At 43.0% G+C, this 19600-nt stretch overlaps 1 protein-coding gene across 2 annotated transcripts in view; it reads left to right on the forward strand.

The window, feature by feature from the left end:
- SLC20A2 (solute carrier family 20 member 2) overlaps positions 1–19600 on the forward strand; it is a 108373-nt gene that overhangs the window by 50312 nt on the left and 38461 nt on the right. For both annotated transcript variants that reach the window (XM_045998030.1, XM_045998031.1), the window contains exons 2-4: positions 9815–10367; positions 15408–15548; positions 16921–17006. In XM_045998030.1, coding sequence (XP_045853986.1) covers positions 10079–10367; positions 15408–15548; positions 16921–17006 — 516 coding nt within the window. In that variant the 5' untranslated portion in view covers positions 9815–10078. The remainder of the gene's footprint in view (positions 1–9814; positions 10368–15407; positions 15549–16920; positions 17007–19600) is intronic.

Genomic DNA, 19600 nt, shown 5'->3' on the forward strand with positions numbered 1-19600 from the left:
TGTTGACTGTTTCCTTTGCTGTGCAGAAGCTTTTGATCTTGATGAAGTCCCAAAAGTTCATTTTCGCTTTTGTTTCCTTTGCCTTTGGAGACATATCTTGAAAGAAGTTGCTGTGGCTGATATCGAAGAGGTTACTGCCTATGTTCTCCTCTTGGATTCTGATGGTTTCCTGTCTCACGTTGAGGTCTTTTATCCATTTCGAGTTTATCTTTGTGTACGGTGTAAGAGAATGGTCAAGTTTCATTCTTCTACATATCGCTGTCCAGTTTTCCCAGCACCACTTATTGAAGAGACTGTCTTTTTTCCATTGTATATTTTTTCCTGTTTTGTCGAAGATTATTTGACCATAGAATTGAGGGTCCATATCTGGGCTCTCCACTCTGTTCCACTGGTCTATGTGTCTTTTTATGCCAGTACCACGCTGTCTTGGTGATCACAGCTTTGTAGTAAAGCTTGAAATTGGGCAATGTGATGCCGCCAGTTTTGTTTTTGTTTTTCAACATTTCCTTAGCAATTCGGGGTCTCTTCTGATTCCATACAAATTTTAGGATTATTTGCTCCAGCTCTTTGAAAAATACCGGTGGAATTTTGATCGGAATGGCATTGAAAGTATAGATTGCTCTAGGCAGTATAGACATTTTAACAATGTTTATTCTTCCAATCCAAGAGCATGGAACGGTCTTCCATCTTTTTGTGTCTTCTTCAGTTTCTTTCATGAGTGTTCTGTAGTTCCTCGAGCACAGGTCCTTTTCCTCTTTGGTTAGGTTTATTCCCAGGTATCTTATGGTTCTTGGTGCTATAGTAAATGGAATCGATTCTCTAATTTGCCTTTCTGTATTTTCATTGTTAGTGAATAAGAAAGCCACTGATTTCTGTACATTGACTTTGTATCCTGCCACGTTACTGAATTGCTGTATGAGTTCTAGTAGTTTGGGGGTGGAGTCTTTGGGGTTTTCCATATAAAGAATCATGTCATCTGCGAAGAGAGAGAGTTTGACTTCTTCATTGCCAATTTGGATACCTTTTATTTCTCTTTGTTGTCTGATTGCCATTGCTAGGACTTCTAATACTATGTTAAACAAGAGTGGTGAGAGTGGGCATCCTTGTCGTGTTCCTGATCTCAACGGGAAGGCTACAAGCTTTTTCCCATTGAGAATGATATTTGCTGTGGGTCTTTCATAGATAGATTTTCTGAAGTTCAGGAATGTTCCCTCCATCCCTGTACTTTGAAGCATTTTAATCAGGAACGGATGCTGGATTTTGTCAAATGCTTTTTCTGCATCAATTTTATTTTTTATTTGAGAAAAAGGGAGAGCGTGAGAGTGTGAGAGAGATAGCATGAGCAAGGGGAGGGGCAGAGGGAGAAGCAGGCTCCCGGCTGAGCAGGGAGCCGGATGTGGGGTTTGATCCCAGGACCCTAGGATCATGACCTGAGCCAAAGGCAGATGCTTAACTGACTGAGCCACCCAGGCATCCCTCAAGTTATATCCTTTTAGTTACTATATAATATTTCCTCTTTAGAAGTCATCAGTGTTTCCTTAGCTTTTCCTCCTATCTGGGGGATAGTTAAATGGTTTCCTTTTTTTCATGATTGTAATAAATGACATCTTTGTACATCAGTATTTTTCACATTTCAGATTATTTGCTTATTTTCTTGGACTTGTGAGGTTCATGTCATAAAGCCACCATACCCTCTCTGCGTCCTTCTTGTTCAAGACAGCGTACTGGGACTGCCATGCATCTGACCCAGCCTGGTACCATTTCACATATGAAAAATAAATGCTCCTGCTTAGAACTGTTTAAATCGTTCCAGCTGTACTTATGAGAGAGAGGACATTTCCGAACCCATTGTAGAGTCGGTATTGGAGTAGCAGAGCAAGGTGACACTTTTATTTATAGTTTGCTTATGCTCTAACTTATTTTAATTGACCTCCTTGAAGCTTTTGGTGTATGAAGTGTCCGCAAGTCCAGATTTAAACTGTTTTTCATCTGTGGGCCTCCATAGGAGTGATTTTCAGCTGAAGTATTTATATTTGCCATAAACCTGAATGCTAATGAATGGGTTTCCACCTTTTAGAGCCTGAAGAAGTGAGGTTGGAAACTTGGCTCCACAAGAACGCCCTGCTTTTCTTTCTCTGTGGAAGTAGTATGTGCCTGGTTGGAAGAGAGGTCTAATCTGTCCCCACAGCAGGCCTTCCGCTTTCATCTCTGGCCTCGAAAAAGAGTTGTGTCTGAGTCCCTTTCTGTGGACCTTTGAATTTGCACTTCTAAGTCCTCTCACTGATCTGTGTTTGCTCTTTGCTTCTTGATGCCATTGTTTTAAACAAGGTGTGACACCTTGTCCCTGAGCCCTTGCTTGATTGGTCAAATGGGCTGCTTTTACTATGTTTGAGTAGAATGTTCCTTCTTCCATTCAGTAAGAGAGTTACTTTTCTTTCTCCCTTCTTTCCCATTTCTCTTCTCTTCTTTTCCTTTTAACTATTTAACCTAAGGCAGCTGGGGTGGCGGAAGGCAAAGCCAGCAATGTAGGAAGGGAAATATATCAAGGATGAATATTTTTATGCTTTTATGACCAGTACCATATTGGTTTTGTACTTCAGCTTTACTGAGGTAGAATACTGAGGTAAATAATTAATTGGCAAATAAAATTGTAAGATATTTGAAGTGTACACCGTGATGATTCTATACACATGTACATTGTGAAAGGTTTCCTCCCATCTGGTTAATGAATACATTCATCACCTCACGTAGTTATATATGCCAGTGTTATTTATAGTCTATTTTACTGAGGTATAATTTATATATAATAAAATTCACTAATTGCAAGTGTACAGTTTCATGTATTTTGACACATGTGCCCAGTAGTGTAGCCACCACCTTACTCAAGATATAGAATAAAAAGTTCATGTGTAGATAGATGTTTTCATTTCTCTTGGGTGACCATACCTCAGAATGGGACTGCTGACTTACGTAATGAGCATATGCTTTATAAGAAACTGCCATCCTGTTGTCCAAAGTGGCTTTACCATTTTCATGATATTTTTTTCTTAGCACCTTTTGGAGGTATCTTCATCTACTTCTTCAGCTCCATCCAACCCTCAAAACTGTTCCCCTGCCTTCCAATGTATGTCAGTCTTTAATCAAAGACAAGGCCAGAATTTGTACATTGAGGAGGAAGAACAAGACCAGAAGGAGGTGGAGTGGGTATATCCACATGGCTGCTAGAGGTGGGGGGGCGGGGGGGCGTAAGAGTGAGAAAGATCCTTCTAGAAGGTTTTTGGAGCTTCAAGTTGTTCTTCCTGTGTCTACAGTGATACTGATAACTTTAGGTGGCTTGAGGCTAACCACAACTACAAAACACTTAAGCATTTGTTAGGTTTGATCCTAACAATAATTCTACCAAGTACATGTGTTATTACTATCCCCATTTTACAGATAATGAAACGGAATTCAGAAATGGATGTGTCTTTCCCAAGGTCACACTGCTATTTAGTAACAAAGCCAGGAGTAGGCCTGGGTTTCCTGACCATGACCCCAGGGCTTTATCTGCTAATAATGGTAATAGTCACCATGTCTTGATCCCTGGCACTGAGCTAGGGCCTTTACATTGCCACCACGTCTTGTGTCATTACTCCCATTTTCCAGATGAGTCATTTAAATGACTTTGCCCACAGTTGTGTAGCTAGTAGGTAGCTGAGCTGGAACGGACCCAGAACCTCTGATTGCAGGTCCTGAGCTCTTTCCCTTTCTTCATGCAGGAGAAACAAATGTTTCTTTTTTAACAACAGAGAGGAAAGGAGAAGGTGAGGAACATGAAGTGCTGGGGATGGCCACAGTGTATCAGTAAACTGTCCTTGCCATTTATTGCCAGTTTACTTTGGGTTTTAAATCTGCAGCTTGTTTACTTTGAACGTCTTTAATAAAGATTATCAGGCTTTACACTCATGCTCTTTGTCCCCGTTGAGTAAACTTGCTTCATCTTGCTTCTGTGTTCTTGTGTTCCAAGCTGGGTCTAACATTTGGCTTGGTTGTCTTGCCTTCCCTTTGGACATTTTCCCCCCTTCTTCCTCCCTCTTTCTTTCCCCTGCCCCTTTCTCTCTTGCTTTCTTGCTTCTGCTTCAGTCACAATATCATCTGCCTTTCTCCGGGCTCCTATGCTCCCATAGACTGCCTTGCATATTCGTAAAAGATGCCATTTAAAGGTAGTTAAAGCACGTTTCAGAGCCATTCTTGTCCTGTTTCCATTTTTTTTATCATTATTGTGAAAATATGAAACTCAGTATGTTTTATCATAAGTATGCTGTTATATAATTTTTAAAATTTAAGAGTATAAAGGAGATGTTTTTATGAGCTATTTAAGAATGATGGTGTTGATAGAAACTCCTTATGACAATATCTACCTCCTCAGTGTTGAAAAGAAAAAAATGCTTCTGCTATACTATTCTGTAAGTAAGATTTCAAAAATGAATCTTCCATTTTTATCTCTCCATATTATCGGGGAAAGCTAATAGTTTTGATGGCTGAGTAGCCAGGTTTACTCACAGGTAGCCGAGAGTCGTTAGATTTATACCATACCATTGAAGAGACTATCTGTCTTCAAATTTCTACCAAAGTGTCAGAAGTCAAGATTCAACCCTAACTTTTAGGAAGATAGGTTTTACATTCCTAGACGGTAGGTGTGAGTCACTTTTGGGTTTTGTTTTGTTTTTTTAAGATTTTGTTTGTTTATTTGACAGAGAGATCACAAGTAGGCAGAGCAGCAGGCAGAGAGAGAGGGGGAAGCAGGTTCCCTGCTAAGCAGAGAACCCCATGTGGGGCTTGATCCCAGGACCCTGAGATCACGACCTAAACCGAAGGTGGAGGCTTAACCCACTGAGCCACCCAGGTGCCCCAACTTTGGGTTTAAGTAAGGTGTTGGGAAATTACTTCAGAGCACCAGGGTCCTCTGCATGGAGGACCTGGCTCCTTCCCCTCACCTATTGTTGGGGGAGCTTGGCCTGGGTGCAGTCCATGAAATCTCAGGGACAAGCTCGGCATAGGCCAGAAGCAAACAGGAGGAAGGGAGGCTGGCTATGGGCCAGGCCTTTAAAACCACAAGGTCCCTGGGAAGGAGTCCTAATTAAGCCACAGTCCACTCCAGACCTGATTGTCTGGGATGGGTTGTGCCAGCTGAGGGGCTGATGGGACTCCAAGGCTGAGAGAGAGAGAAGGGCAGATGGAGGTCTGCAACAGGCATCCTCTTGGCACGTTTGCTTGAGAAGGCCAAGGGTCACCTTGGTTGTTACCTTTAGCAATGTTTCAGAACAGGAAGCCTCCCAACCAAGCTTTCTTTTTTTTTTTAAATTAATGTCTATTAAGTGCTATAGCTCAGCCACGTCCCTGTTTTTAAACCATGTACAAATTCATCTAGAAATATTCTGAGAATATTTGTTTTCGCTTTTTCTTCAGCATTCAGATTTCTAGTGTAGATAAGAGGGTATGAGGTAGAGCTGAAGCAGATGCTCACAGAGGGAAATTCTAGAAAGAGAATCTATAAATCCTTGACTCGGGAGTCCTGCCAATGCTCTCACTGGGCCTGGTGACAGAGGCATGGCTGGTTCAGAGATCCAGGGACAGAAGTGATGGTGGGCAGGACTCGGAGTTGAGGAGCCCTGAGAAAGGAGAGAGGATCTTATTAACATGACAAGTTTGGGAGGTAGAACTTACAAAACCCCTCAGTACCTCTTCCCGTGATTCTGAACATTCTAAGGTCTCTGTTCCTCTAATTTGAGAGGTCAGTGGCATTTGAAAATTAAAGAGTATCTTGGCACATTCAGTTCTGTGAATCGAAGCCATATAGGGGCTTTCATACTGGGGGGAAGGCAAGAGAGTTAGGAGGCTTGTCCTGACCCTTTTCGGAGAAGCCCTTGCAGGAGAGAGAGGAGAACCAAAGTGTTAGCTGGAAGATCTAAATGCCATTGCGCCCTCACTGAGAATCATGGCTGAGCAGGAGAGGAGGCATTTCCCAGGCCTCTCTGTCTCCCAACGACATGATTCCTATGAACTCAAATGAATCGATTCTTCAGTATCAGGTCTAGGCTCCTCCATCCCAGTATTAAGTAACCATAAATGACTCTTAATCTCACAAAACAAACTGGGGGTTGCTGGGGGGAGGTGGGATTGAGAGAGGGGGAGCGGGCTATGGACATTGGGGAGGCGAGGCGAACCATAAGAGACTATGGACTCTGAAAAACAACCTGAGGGTTTTGAAGGGTCAGGGGTGGGAGATTGGGGCAACCCAGTATTAAGTAACTATTTGCCTCTGTGTTTTCTTCTTCAGGTTTCAGTTTTTACATTTAAATCTTCAGTTCATTTTGGCTGGAGGTAGGGATCTAATTTATTTCTTTTTCCAGGTAGTTATGAGCAAGTTGGCCCAACATCACTTGTTGAATAAGCCAGCCTTGCCCTGCGGACTTGATTGCCCACCTCCATCCTGTTTTCAAACAGCCAGCGCTGTCTGGTGACACACCCGCCAGACCTCAGCTACTCTGGATTTGGGCTTTTGTACTCCTGACAGATTCCCATCTCAGCCTTGTGCTCGGTGCTTCCTGGCCCCCCGCGGGGGGTGCCAAGCTCTGTTTCAGCAATAGACTGTGCGGTTGTTGAAGTGCTTTGTTTTATTTTTCTCCCATTTGATAAAAACGAATGGAGGAGGGAGAAAACCAGGGTGTTGGGCCTTGCCAGAAAAAAACCGGTCTTATAAATAGAATACAAAATCGAAGTCATTTGGTCTCAGAAAAGCCTTTCTCCTCAACCAGATGCTTATTGAACATAAGATGAAGGAGAAAACCTGCATTAAAGAACACGGACACAGTTGTAGAAATTAATTACCTAAGATTATCTGAGTAGGAGAGGGGTCCTGGTCTGAAATGGTGCCTAAGGTACCATAAAGACAATTAAAAGCCTCTCCAAGCCACGCCGGGCTGAGGACATACCTGCCTTGGTGCTCTTGGATTTGACCTCTGTGTGCAGCCTGTCCCAGAGTGAACCTGCGAGTGAACCTCGCCCTAATGTGTGAAAACAAAACTAGAAACAATACAAAGGAGAAAACATAAAAACTCCCTTGGCTGTTTCTCAGCCCAGTCCTGCCAGCCAGCAGCCATCTGTCTTTCTTAGTCCCCACGCATAGGCCACCAACGCTTGAGCCCTAGAAACCTCCTTAAGCGTCCTTTCTCTTCAGCCGGTGGCACGGCCACACCGGGCTAGGGGCCTCTGTGGGGGCTGCCTGCACCACGCAGTAGCCCTGAATCAGCCTCAGCACGTTCCCTCTTCTGTCCAGCCCCTTCTGCACATGGTGGCCACGGTGACCTTCTCGAAAATCTGAAAGTGGGTCTCCCTCTGGTTACAGCCCTGCAGTGACACCCTCCTGACCGCGTGGTGGCCATCGTCTTCAGCTTGCTGGACAATGCCTCACACCGGCCTGCCTGTGCTCCCCCGTATTGCCCCTTCCCACCCCGGCTGTGCCTGGAATGCCTCCCCCATCCCAGAGTCCACTGCCCCTTCCTAGATTGCCTTCCCTGCTCTCACAGGCCCGGTCCTGGCCCAGAACTGTGCTCTCACAATGCCGTGGGCCACGGGCCTCCTGCTTCCTTGGCACTCACCACAGCCAAGGGTCATACATTTGTGTGTTTACACGGTTAGCATCCGCCCCTCCACGGGTCAGTGAGCCCCACATCCATTTTCACTCATCGTTGTGCTCCTATGACTGGCACAAGGGAGGTTCTCAGTAAATACTTGTTGAATGTTGTTCTTGTTGAATGTTGTTCTTGTTCACCCTGTTGGCAAGCTAACCTGACAAACAAGATTTCATCAAGATTTCTATTTTAAGATTCGATTGTATTGGTCCAAAATATTCCTATTTTGTATTTTCACTTCTAGATTTGATGTGTCTATGATATTAATAAAATACTCTTTTAGTAGGATATTGTCCCTTGCCATTAGAATGGTCTTTTCATTTGTCTCACATGGGCTCTAAATCACTAGAATTGCATAGGCTTCAAATCTTAGAAGTGATAGAATCTATCAGTGTATATTTTCTATTTCATTATATGCCTATAGCATTGCATACATAGATGGCTCTATGACCAAATATTTATTATGTACTATTTTAATTTGAAAAGCATGTTACTCAGTTTACAGTTTGGGATTGAAAGGAAAAAATCGTCTGTAATACTACCTGCCACTCAAAGTTAGCCACTGTTCTGATTTTTAGTATATTGACCTGCCTGTCTTTTTATATAGATTTTAACACTACCATGATCACAATATACATAAAATTTAGTGTCCTGTTTTTCCCCCCTAAATAATCTTAATGTTGATTGATCATTATACTGTCTGTGACATGACATATGAACCTAATTTATCTAGTTCAGGTCAATAAGCATCTCTGAAGAACCACACTGTGGTAATAAGCACTATTCTGTGCACCTAAGTCAAAAAATTCGTTCAAAAAAATACAGATTTGGTACCTCGGCTGTATAATATAGAATACCACAGTTCCAAAGCTTTTAGTGACATTTTTACTTCATGCATATACTAATTTTGTGACATTACCTTTTTATCTTAGAGGACTTTTCTCCATGTTTAATATCCTCTTTTTTCATACATTCAAAAAATTGGTTAGGGCTTCCCGCATGCCAGGCACTGTTCAATGTCCTGGAGATACAGCAGTGAATCCAAATAAAGTACCCACACCCTCCTGAAAGGAGACAGACAAGAATGAATGAATGCAGTGATAAGTAGAACAGCCAAAAAGTTGGGTGAGAGGGGTGGATATGGCATGGGGGGGAGGGGCTGCTCTTTCACAAGGTCAGGGAAGGCCTCTCTGATGGTGACATTTGAGCAGAGACCTAAATAGCATGAGTAGCTACCCAGCTGTCAGGGAGAGTTTTTCTGGCATAGGGATCAGCAGATGCAAAGGCCCAGAGGTGAGAGCGTTTGGTGTTTTCAAGGAATAAGAAGGAGCCTGTGAAGGAAGGGGCAGCCGGAGCTGAGGACAGTGGGCTGGGGCGGGGCCTTCAGGAGACCGTGGAGGGCCTTTCAAGCCGTGGGGTGAGGCCTCTGGCCTTTCCTCTGAGTGAGGGATGGGTAGTCAGGGAATAGTAAGATGATCTGAATCGTGTTTCAGTAGGATCATTTCATTCTGCAGCTTTCTCTCTTGCTCCTGAGGGCCTTCAGTTTCCACCTTTGTCAGCCTCTGACAAAGTGTACTTTATACTAGACGTAAAATAAAAGTATATGTCACTGTATACTAGAACCTGTAAGCCTTCTTTCAGACACATGCACGGTGTGCTCATAAAGTGCTCATTCTTGTGTGTAAATGTTCAGGCAGGTCATTAGCCACACCCTGTGGTGTCACAGAATAATATTTGGTCATCACCGGTCCAAGAAATCAGGCACATTCCACGTATCTGAAAACTCTGTAACTGAGTTTCTCATTTCTTTATCTTTTGCCCGTTTGAAGCAATTTTTTCTTTCTGAAAATAATGACCAAATATGTTTTTCAGATGCAAAAAGTCATATCCTATTAAGGCTTATTGTCAACCTGTAATTCTAAAGCATACTTCACTCTCTGATATTCTAGAAACCAGCTTTTTTCCGTAGGGGGTAGGGGGAGACATTAACCTAATTATAATCTTCCTTGTGTTGCTTTATGGTTAGATCTGTCACGTGCCAGAGTTAGAGCCCATTAGTGGACTTAAAGCACTTATTTCTGATGGAACAGTTACAGGTTGCTTAGGGTAATTGATTTCTTTTGTTTTCTTTTCTGTTACAGGAGGAGACATCACAGCTTTCCCAGACTGGGAGGAAAAATATGGAATGTGTTTTACCGCTGACTGAACACAACCAAATGAACTGTACTGACAGTAGTTTGAAAACCAGCAGTTAGCAGTTTGTTCAGGCTCTAACATTGTCCAGCACTTTCCAGAGCAAACTCACTGTTTACAAGAACTCTCGGCCTTACGACGTTTATAACCTCAAGCTTTGTTTATTTAAAATATTTCTGCAAAAGAAAAGTACCCGGAGCCCTCTTTCCAAAATGGCCATGGATGAGTATTTGTGGATGGTCATTTTGGGTTTTATCATAGCTTTTATCTTGGCGTTTTCTGTTGGTGCAAACGATGTTGCCAATTCATTTGGTACTGCTGTGGGCTCTGGCGTGGTGACCTTGAGACAAGCATGCATTTTGGCTTCAATATTTGAAACCACTGGCTCAGTGTTACTGGGAGCCAAAGTGGGAGAGACCATTCGAAAAGGTATCATTGATGTGAACCTATACAACGAGACAGTAGAAACACTAATGGCTGGGGAAGTTAGTGCAATGGTTGGTAAGTAGCCTTATTTACATCAATGGGAAATGCATCTGATGGCCTACTTCTGTACAAATATTTCTGTCATGTCCATAAGTGTGATTTTTGTTTTAACTTCAAAACTGGTTTGATGTTTCATATATACTACATCTTATTTTTGCTTTCTGCATTTTAAATGATTTTTTTTTAAAGATTTTATTTATTTATTTGACAGAGAGAGATCACAAGCAGGCAGAGAGGCAGGCAGAGAGAGTGAGAGGGAAGCAGGCTCCCCGCAGAGCAGAGAGCCCGATGCGGGGCTCGATCCCAGGACCCTGAGATCATGACCTGAGCTGAAGGCAGCGGCTTAAACCACTGAGCCACCCAGGCGCCCTGCTTTCTGCATTTTAACTTGATTTTTTTTAATGTTCAAATATCAAGGAAACATTTTCTCAAATTTTTAGCCTTCAGTTTAAATAGATTAAAATAGATTTGGCTAAAAGTACTTTTTATAAAGTAACAGACAAAGATGTTTGTAGACTAACTGTCATTTGAAAGTAGTTTGAGAATCCTTAAAGAAATAACAAGTCTCGGGGAATGTGTTTGTAAGGTTGAATAATCTATGAAAAATAGGCATCCTTGACAGTTGATGCCTATTTTCCATAGATTATTCATCAGATGCCAAAAAACCAATATTTATTAAGTTTTGTGTCCTCAGTTTGAGGTTTTGAGCCTGACTGAATCAATGTCAGTGCTTGTGTTTCAGGAAATTCTAGTCTTCTACCTTATTTTTAATCCCTTTGCTGGGATTTTTGATTTTTGTTTTGATTTTTGATTTTCTGATTCTACCTCTAGGAGCTCCATTTGGGATGATGTTTGTTTTGTTTTCTTGCCAAACGACCATTTGTGTGTCATCTGTTTACAGTATGACCTTATATTGGTAGTTTCGAGTTGCCTAGATGAGGGAGAAATGTTGAGGGCAGTGAAACATGGTAACAAGCTGACTGACCAGCCAGTCGGTGTGATCTCTCCACGGGCCAGGCTGACCATCAGCTGCAAGCACCATGGGGGTGTTGCCCTGTCTGCCCTCGCTACCGCCAGAAAGACGATTCAGGCAGGAATGCTTAAGTGCGACCCCCAGGACTCTTGCTCTGCTTGTCTCTTGGTAGCGATGACGTCACAGCAGACAGCTGATCTGTATGGGTAATTTGGTTAGGGAGAAGATGGTTAGAGAGGAATCCTACCACCTTCTGCTTTCAACAGGACATATCCTTTTGTAGGAAGGGTTCTGCAGTAGGAGGTAAGGTGGCTGATGTCCCAAGAACACAGCTGTAGTTCACAGGCCCCTAGTTCTTGACTCTCACTAGCATTTCTGAAGCACCCAGAATGTGGACATTATTTACTAAATACAAGATGGCCCACCATCTTTTTGCAACAGCAGGTTAGTTTGAGAAATTGTTGAGGTGTTTGATCCATATCCAAATCCGATGTACTAAGGTAAGGTATTAAATACCAAGCACGCGACGCTGGTAATACATGCTAAGGAGTTCTGTTTCTCAGCATTTTGTGTTTTAACGACGTAAGGTTCATGATTGCTTTCATGCCAACAGCTGTTGTAATGACTGGATTTTATTTACCTTCACTGGTTATCTGTTTCTCATCATAGCCAGATAAAAGTGAAATTTCCCTTAAAAAAATGACAGTTCTTTGTAAAAGTCATGCTTGGTTGTCGTGATAGGAATCTAAGACATAGTCATAGTGAGCTAAAATTAAGATTTCTCTAGTCAGGATGATACGGGCAAGAAATGTTGAAAGTAGGGGAAAAATAAAGAAAAGCATTTATAAAATTAAGTCTTAACAGTAGCTTCTTCTGTCAGTGGATAAAACTTCTGAGGAATAGTTGTATTTATATTTTTTTAAGATTTTATTTATCTGAGAGAGTGAGCAAGAGAGAACACACAAGCAGGGGGGCTGTAGGCAGTGGGAGAGGGAGAAGCAGACTCCCCACTGAGCAGGGAGCCTGATGCAGGACTCGATCCCAGGACTCTGGGATCATGACCTGAGCAGTTGGCAGACACTTAACTGACTGAGCCACCCAGGCGCTCCGGCATGGTTGTGTTTGTAGAGAGATTTGTTGGTGAGGCCACACAGAGGCCCCGGCTTGGACCAGAAGCCTCGTGAGCTCAGAGCTTCATGTCTCTGCTCACTTTTCATGTGGGCAGTATGACTTGTCCAGTTTCTCAGTGCATCCACCCCGGCCTTTGGCTCCTCACTGAAAGAATGAAGAATACTTACCTCAACTAGAATTTAGGTTAACCAAGGCAATTTGAGGTTTTGCTTGAATAACTTGATGTTGTTTGCTTTGGTTTCTTTCTTGTAATCTTCCTTTTTTTCTTACTTTCTCTTTTGGTGTATGAGTAGATGAATCTCAAAGCCTATTTTGTTGGGAATTTATGTGAGTTACTAGATTTTTAGAATTGGGTTCCTTGCAAATGAGAGCTTTGTTAATTTAAGGCGGTGGTATAATTATTTTTGGCCAAAACCAAAGCTGATTCTTTTCCAATGTCTGAATTGTCCCTTTCTCCTTCTTCTAAATTCGATATCCATTTCTTCTCTCTTTATCTCCCCCTGTCATATTCTATTCTTTCTTTTTTCTTTAGAAATGTCTCCCCAAGCCCTTGGGTCTCTATGCTTTCTGATAGAGTGGTGGTAGCATTGGGTTGGTTGGGTGGAAGAAATTATTTTTGCCAGCTAAACTTCCAGAGTTAAGCCCCTTTGTACACTAAGCTCAACCCTAAAGCAATAGTCGGTTCACTTAGTATGAAACCACTAATGGTTCCAAAAATCTGCTGAGAATTCAGAACTCACCATCTTCTCGTGTAATAGCATGAACAAGCAGTCTCCTTGAACCAAAGTAAGAAGTTCCCCATTCCTTTTCCTGGGCTGAGCACACTCATGCTGCCTGTCTGCTTCCAGCATGACCGGCAACTTTGCGCGGCCACCTCCCCACATTCCCCCAACTTTCCCTAGATTTGTCTTACACCTTTATTCCGCACTTAATCCCTTCCTCTTTATAAGATATCATTATCTTAAGTTAAAATATCTGTCTTTTTTCCCACTGTTTTTCTTAACACTAATGTAATCCCATTGGCCTTCAGAAATTCCCAAGGCTTAGGAGGCCTCGCGCTCTCACTTTGCCAGGCGCCCTGCAAATCCCTGCCTCTGCCTTGCCCTCCTTTCCGCTGCCCCTCCCCTCCTGCCCCCTGGCCCCCTTCCTGACTCTGCAGCCCTGTCCTCCCTGACCTTTCCTTACAAACCCTGCTGCTCCAGGACCTATGTTATAAAGTCAGCCAGAGAAGGGATAGCAGCTCTCAGGAAAGAAAATCTCTTGGTCTGAATTCATCGGGGTGAGTTTATACTCTGCTCTGAACATCACCAGATTATTTTCAGTTTGTAAGACTAGAAATCATAAAGTTTCTTTCTCAAGTTATAGCTCTGTGCCATGTAACGTGCTCTAAACGCTGGCTCTATTTTTAACACAAACTAGTCAGTCATTCAGAAGCTTGGGGCTTAGATGTGAAGGCTTAAGGAATTATCCACAGGGAGGCCTGGCTGCCGCTAGGTAGCCTGTCACCAGTTTGGCAACACGGGGCCGGCCCCTCCTCCTCCCAGCACATGCTTCAGAGGTAGCCACAGACAGGGGCAAGCCCAGTTTGGCTCACAGGTGGGCATGCCCAGCTTCACGGAGCGGTGGTCAGCATTGCTGCCCAAACTAGGGCCTGTACAGCCAGTAATGATCCTTTGTAAGTCAGATCTTTTTGAAGAAAATGCCAGGGATCTGCTTAAAAGTGCTGCTGCCAAGCAACCAGATTTCCAGAATTAACATTTGGTATTAATAACGTGCCCTGCTTATCAGCCAAGCCCTTTGTTCCCTTACAGTTGTATATGAGCTTTTCAACAACTGTTTCTGAAAGTGATCTCGTCCAGCTGATGCTTTTAATACGCACTGCAAAATTTGATCTGCTTATGAAAATATCTGGAGTGAACTATAGCCTAGAAAAACATTAAGCCTGGAAAAGGAGGTGAAATTGAGGTAAAAGGACACAAAGCCAAAGCTAAGGATCCTCTTAACTGGTAAGAATTAGAAGACTCAAGAAAGTATACAAAGAAAATTCCTGGCATTCTGGTCAGGGGCTGAGAGCAGATGCCCACCTGTGGGTTAAATGTCATAGTGACTTCTCATACGAGAGAGACAAATACAAAAAAGCAACGTGGAATTACACACTCTCTTTTTTCATTGTGGTGTCACTAACGTGTAACGCTAGATTAGTTTCAGGTGTACAGTGTAATGATTCACTGTTTGCATATTACAGTCTCTCTTACAGACTAATCAATGTGACCTCACCAGTGTCTAGCCCTCCTTGTTATGTGACCATAGGGTTAACTGCAGTGACATCTTTTCCAGTATGCAGCCTTTCCTACTTCTCTGTGTTCACTAGAGTCTGTAATCTCTTGCTCGGTCTTGGCCACACTTCACATTAGAACAAGTTCATCGTCAGCACCTGTATCTAACTGTGTGGAAAAGGTGGTTAATAACTGGCATCAAGAGACTTTTCTGGAAATATTTTCAGTAAATCATCATTATCCCTTCAGTGCTGAAGAGTGTCCCTTTGACTAAAGTTAAGTGAGTGATTTTTGTCAGGGCTTTAGCACTCTGTAAAGAAAGAATCCATTTAAAAAATCAACCCTAGCGGAGCACCTGCGTGGCTCAGAGGGTTAAAGCCTCTGCCTTCAGCTCAGGTCATGATCTCAGGGTCCTGGGATCGAGCCCCGGATCAGGTTCTCTGCTCGGCAGGGAGCCTGCTTCCCTTCTTCTCTCTCTGCCTGCCTCTCTGCCTGCTTGTGATCTCTCTGTCAAATAAATAAATAAAATCTTAAAAAAAAAAAAAACAACCCTAGGGAGATACTGTTATGGAGAACTATAATTTGGATTTCTTCCTTTTGTGGCTGTTTGAGGTACTGTATTCTATATCTGACTTTTTTTTTTTTTTTTTTTTTTTTTAATCTCTCAACCTACAGGGTCAGCAGTTTGGCAGTTGATTGCATCCTTCCTGAGACTCCCCATCTCGGGCACTCATTGCATTGTCGGTTCTACCATAGGATTCTCACTTGTTGCAATTGGCACACAAGGTGTACAGTGGATGGAGCTCGTCAAGATTGGTAATTGCCATTTTCTTTTACCTGTCAGAAGCACAGTTTACATTCTCTAAAGTAAGTTTTATTGGAAGTAACCATTATCATCTATTTTCCCCTTCAAATGTTAAGGTTTATTTCTTTCTTTCTTTTTTCCAAATGTTAAGTTTTAGAAGACAAGACCTATGTGGGTAATACATTTCCCCCTGCTAATGGAGACTGTGAACTTTTATGTGTTAAATGGGTTTTTAATGACACTCTTTTCAGATGTCATCTGGCTCTGAAGATCAGTATCTATCTGTTGTTCCCAGACAAAAAAGAAATGCATGTGATTGAAATGAGCCTGTAGTCAGAAAAACAAGGCCCTGGTGAAGGAAATACCTTCCGTGTCCAGAAGGCAGGGTTCATGGCAGTGGGGAAGCCAGGGACGGAGGCCGGGATTACTTAGCTCACCGCATTCAGCAGGCCTCCCTGTCTGCCCCCACAGAAGAGACACTCTAGCGCTCTTTCTGGGTTGTAGGCTGCCCAGCAGGGACAGGTATGACAGGTCTGATGGTTTGCCTCCTGGCTCTGCCCTTTAGCAAGAGGGAGGAAATCCATTCAGCCCCATAAGTACAAACCCACCTGTTCTGAACAACATTCTTCTGCCCCATCTCCACCCACTGGGTTACTCACGCGAATCAGAATCACAGTGGCCTCAAGAGCTCTAGGTCAAACAGATCCCTGACCTTCCAAGCCAGGGACACAGATGGTTGGTAAAATCACCTTAGATCCCAGGAGGCTTCTAGAACAATGTCTCTCAACTCTGGCTATACTTGAGAATTAGCTGGAGAAGCAGTTAAAAAATATCAATGCCCAGAACCCCATTCCAAACCTTTAAAATCTAAATTCTGGGGCTGGAACCTGAGCATAACTGGTGTTTGAAAACTCCCCAGATGTTTCCAGTGTACAGCCAAGATGGGAACTGCTGGGCCCCATTGTCAGGATGTCAGTACCAGGCTGACCTAGGAAAATGAAATGGAAGGTGGCTCACCTTTAAAATAACTTTACTGTTGAGCAAGGACCAGGTGTCCATCTGTGGATGGGTCAGAAGAACAGACAGAAGGGGCTCAGAGGGAATCACAGGAGACGTTTTCCGAGGCCAGGCTCAGGGATCCCTTACCTGACCGTGGGCTGGGAGAGTGCTCACGGATGCGGGACTCTGTGTGTGAGGATAGCTGTGCACGTGTGAAGGTCAGCCCTGCCAGGGAAGTAGGGTCAGTTGGGTTCTGAGTTAAGGTGCATAATTCCAGCAATATTTATTAATGTAGGTACTATATGTTGGTTATCATTCTATTGTATAAATATGACTTATGTGGAATTTTAACATTCATTAGATTTTTTTTTTTTAATTATTCAGTTGCTTCTTGGTTTATATCTCCACTGTTGTCTGGTTTCATGTCTGGCGTGCTGTTTGTACTGATCAGAATTTTCATCCTAAAGAAGGTAAGTGAGGCTATTATGTTTTTATTAAGTTTAAGAACTAATTTGGTTCTATCTAATAGAAATAAATAGTTAAGGAGTCAGAGGAATGATTGTATTTTTACTTTGTTAAGGCACGGCACCCTGTGGTTAGAATTAGACTTTATTTTAAAGTAGGCCGAAAGGGGCGTCTGGCTGGCTCAGTCCGTAGAGCATGTCACTCTTGATCTCACAGTTGTGGTTTCAAGCCCCACATTGGGTATAAAGATTACTTAAAAATAAAACCTTTAAAAAAAAATAAAGTTGGCAGAACCAGTCAAGGTAGAGTACCGAGGGGCTCCCCCAGAAAGCAGCATTGTAAATAGTGTTTCGTGCCCTGTGATTTAGTTCAGTAGTCAGTGCTCCCTGGCATTGCACGCAGACCTCAGAAAAGGAAGAGTAATTCTTTCCTGAATGTTAAACAGAACAGAGTATGATAGTGTGAAGATTTTGAAGTAGAGTACCACTACACACACTTGGAAAATTTCTTTTCCCATATATAAAGTGTTTTCTATATTTTAACAGAGAAAAAGCAAGCTTGAGACACTGACTTTTTCTTCTCCCTGAGCAAAGGATGAAAAGAAGGAAATATACTTATTGGGGGTAGATTTTATCAAGAATGAAAGGAGATTGAAATTAGAACTTACTAAGATCCCTATTCTGGAGGAAAAAACTTGATTGTATTTTTTTGACCATCAAGGGGTTGTTGCAATATTTTATATGCCCTAAAGCAGGCCCTGGGTACCTGTGTCGCAGCGCACACGGACCACGTGTGGGGCAGGCCTTCCCTCAAGTGGATCCTCACTTGAAGACGCCGCTATTTCCCATTGGCGCTGCCTGGCAGTCTACCGGCGGACTCCCTTCTCTTGGATCCGTACAAAGCTACATTCCTTCTCTTGGGCTCCCTCCATACTAATATTTATTTACATCTTGGAAGGTGCCACCCTCTCTTGCCTGCTAGACTTCACTTTTCTGACTTCCTCTGCCTGGAACCCATCCTTGCCTGGCAAACTCCTGCTGCCACCCAGCCATCATGTGCCACTCCTTGAAAGCCTTTCTTCTCCCACCCAGTTCTGGTTGTTTCCCTCCCTCTCATGCTTCTGCAATGCTCTGTTTTTTCTTACCATTGCACTGTTGTGCTGTGTGGTGTTGTATGACTTGCGTGCTGGCCTGCTTGCCATCCAACTGTAAGATCTGTGAAAGTAGAACCATGACTGTCTGCTTCACTTTGGTATTCCAGTGCCCAGCGCTGTGCTTGGGAAGACACTGGTATTTAAGAGGGAATGACGGATGCTTAGATAGGTGGCAAATGATGGATAGATGGATGGAAGGAAAGAAAGAAAGGAGAGAGGGAAGGGAGGGAGGGAGAGAGCCAGGAGGGAGGAGAGAAGACAGGTCTGGATACAATTGGCATTTGAGTTTAAAGAATAAGTTATTTGAGAAAAAATAAAGTGATTCAATTAAAAAGACCATAAACTCAACACTTGTACACCTTCCCAGGTTTCCGAGGGGGTGTCTTTGTTCAGCACCTCTCGTCCTGAGAGAACGTTTTGGAAACCAGGAGCAGTGGGCATTTGAGCACCCAAGCATTTCGTTCGTAGCAGGGCCTGTGTTCTTGTCACATGGTACACGACAGGTTAGAAGAGCACTGTACCTCATCCCTGCTCCTGCCCTGGGTCCTGGCTTCTTCCTGTTCCCTGGTCTGGCTATGAGTCTCATGCAGTTGAATCATTTGCGACACCTGCTCTTACTGGTCCTTATACCCCATTACCATTCAACTCAAGCCTCTTGACAAGTGCTGATGGCTACTTGAGACATTCCAGAATAGGTTCTTAATGGGTTGTACTGTTCTGCAGACAAACTTGATTTCCATACATGTTTGCATTTGGTAGTAGGAATCTTAGTCTCTACTTATCCTTACTCCTGTAGCCCACAGTAGTTCTTAGATCTCATTTTCTTTTTATCATGGGTAGGTGGCAGATTCGTATAAACACCAGTGTCTTACGTGGTTAAGAAATTAGTCCTTGTTTGAACTATTTAAGTGACATCTAGCATACTAGTGCTGTATTGAGGAGTTCCCAATCTATGGTTTTTTATTTTTTTAAAGAATTTATCTATTTATTTATTTGCCAGAGAGAGAGAAGGTACAAGCAGGGGGAGCAGCAGGCAGAGGGAGAAGCAGGCTCCCCGCTGAGCAGGGAGCCCAACCAGGGACTTGATCCCAGGACCCTGGTATCATGACCTGAGCCAAAGGCAGATGCTTAACCAGCTGAGCCACCCAGGTGCTCCAGTCCATATTTTTGCTTCGATATGTTCTGTAGATCTTCTTAAAACCCTCCATTTCAAATATTCTCTCAGATGTTATTTAGTGTAAAACATATGCAGTACTATTCTTGTTAAAGTATTAGATTTAGGGAATGTACCAGAAGCCTCAAGTTGTAAAAAAATGTTTTATTAGACAAGAACCCCCAGTTCTTTTTAACTTTCCGTAGTTGAAGGTTAAATACTATGCTTTATGGAAAGATCTTAAAAAATCACAGCCCATGGTAATGTATTTGCCTTATACATTTTAATAGAGC

Source organism: Meles meles, chromosome 2 (genome assembly GCF_922984935.1).
Source record: "Meles meles chromosome 2, mMelMel3.1 paternal haplotype, whole genome shotgun sequence".
Lineage (NCBI taxonomy): Eukaryota > Metazoa > Chordata > Mammalia > Carnivora > Mustelidae > Meles > Meles meles.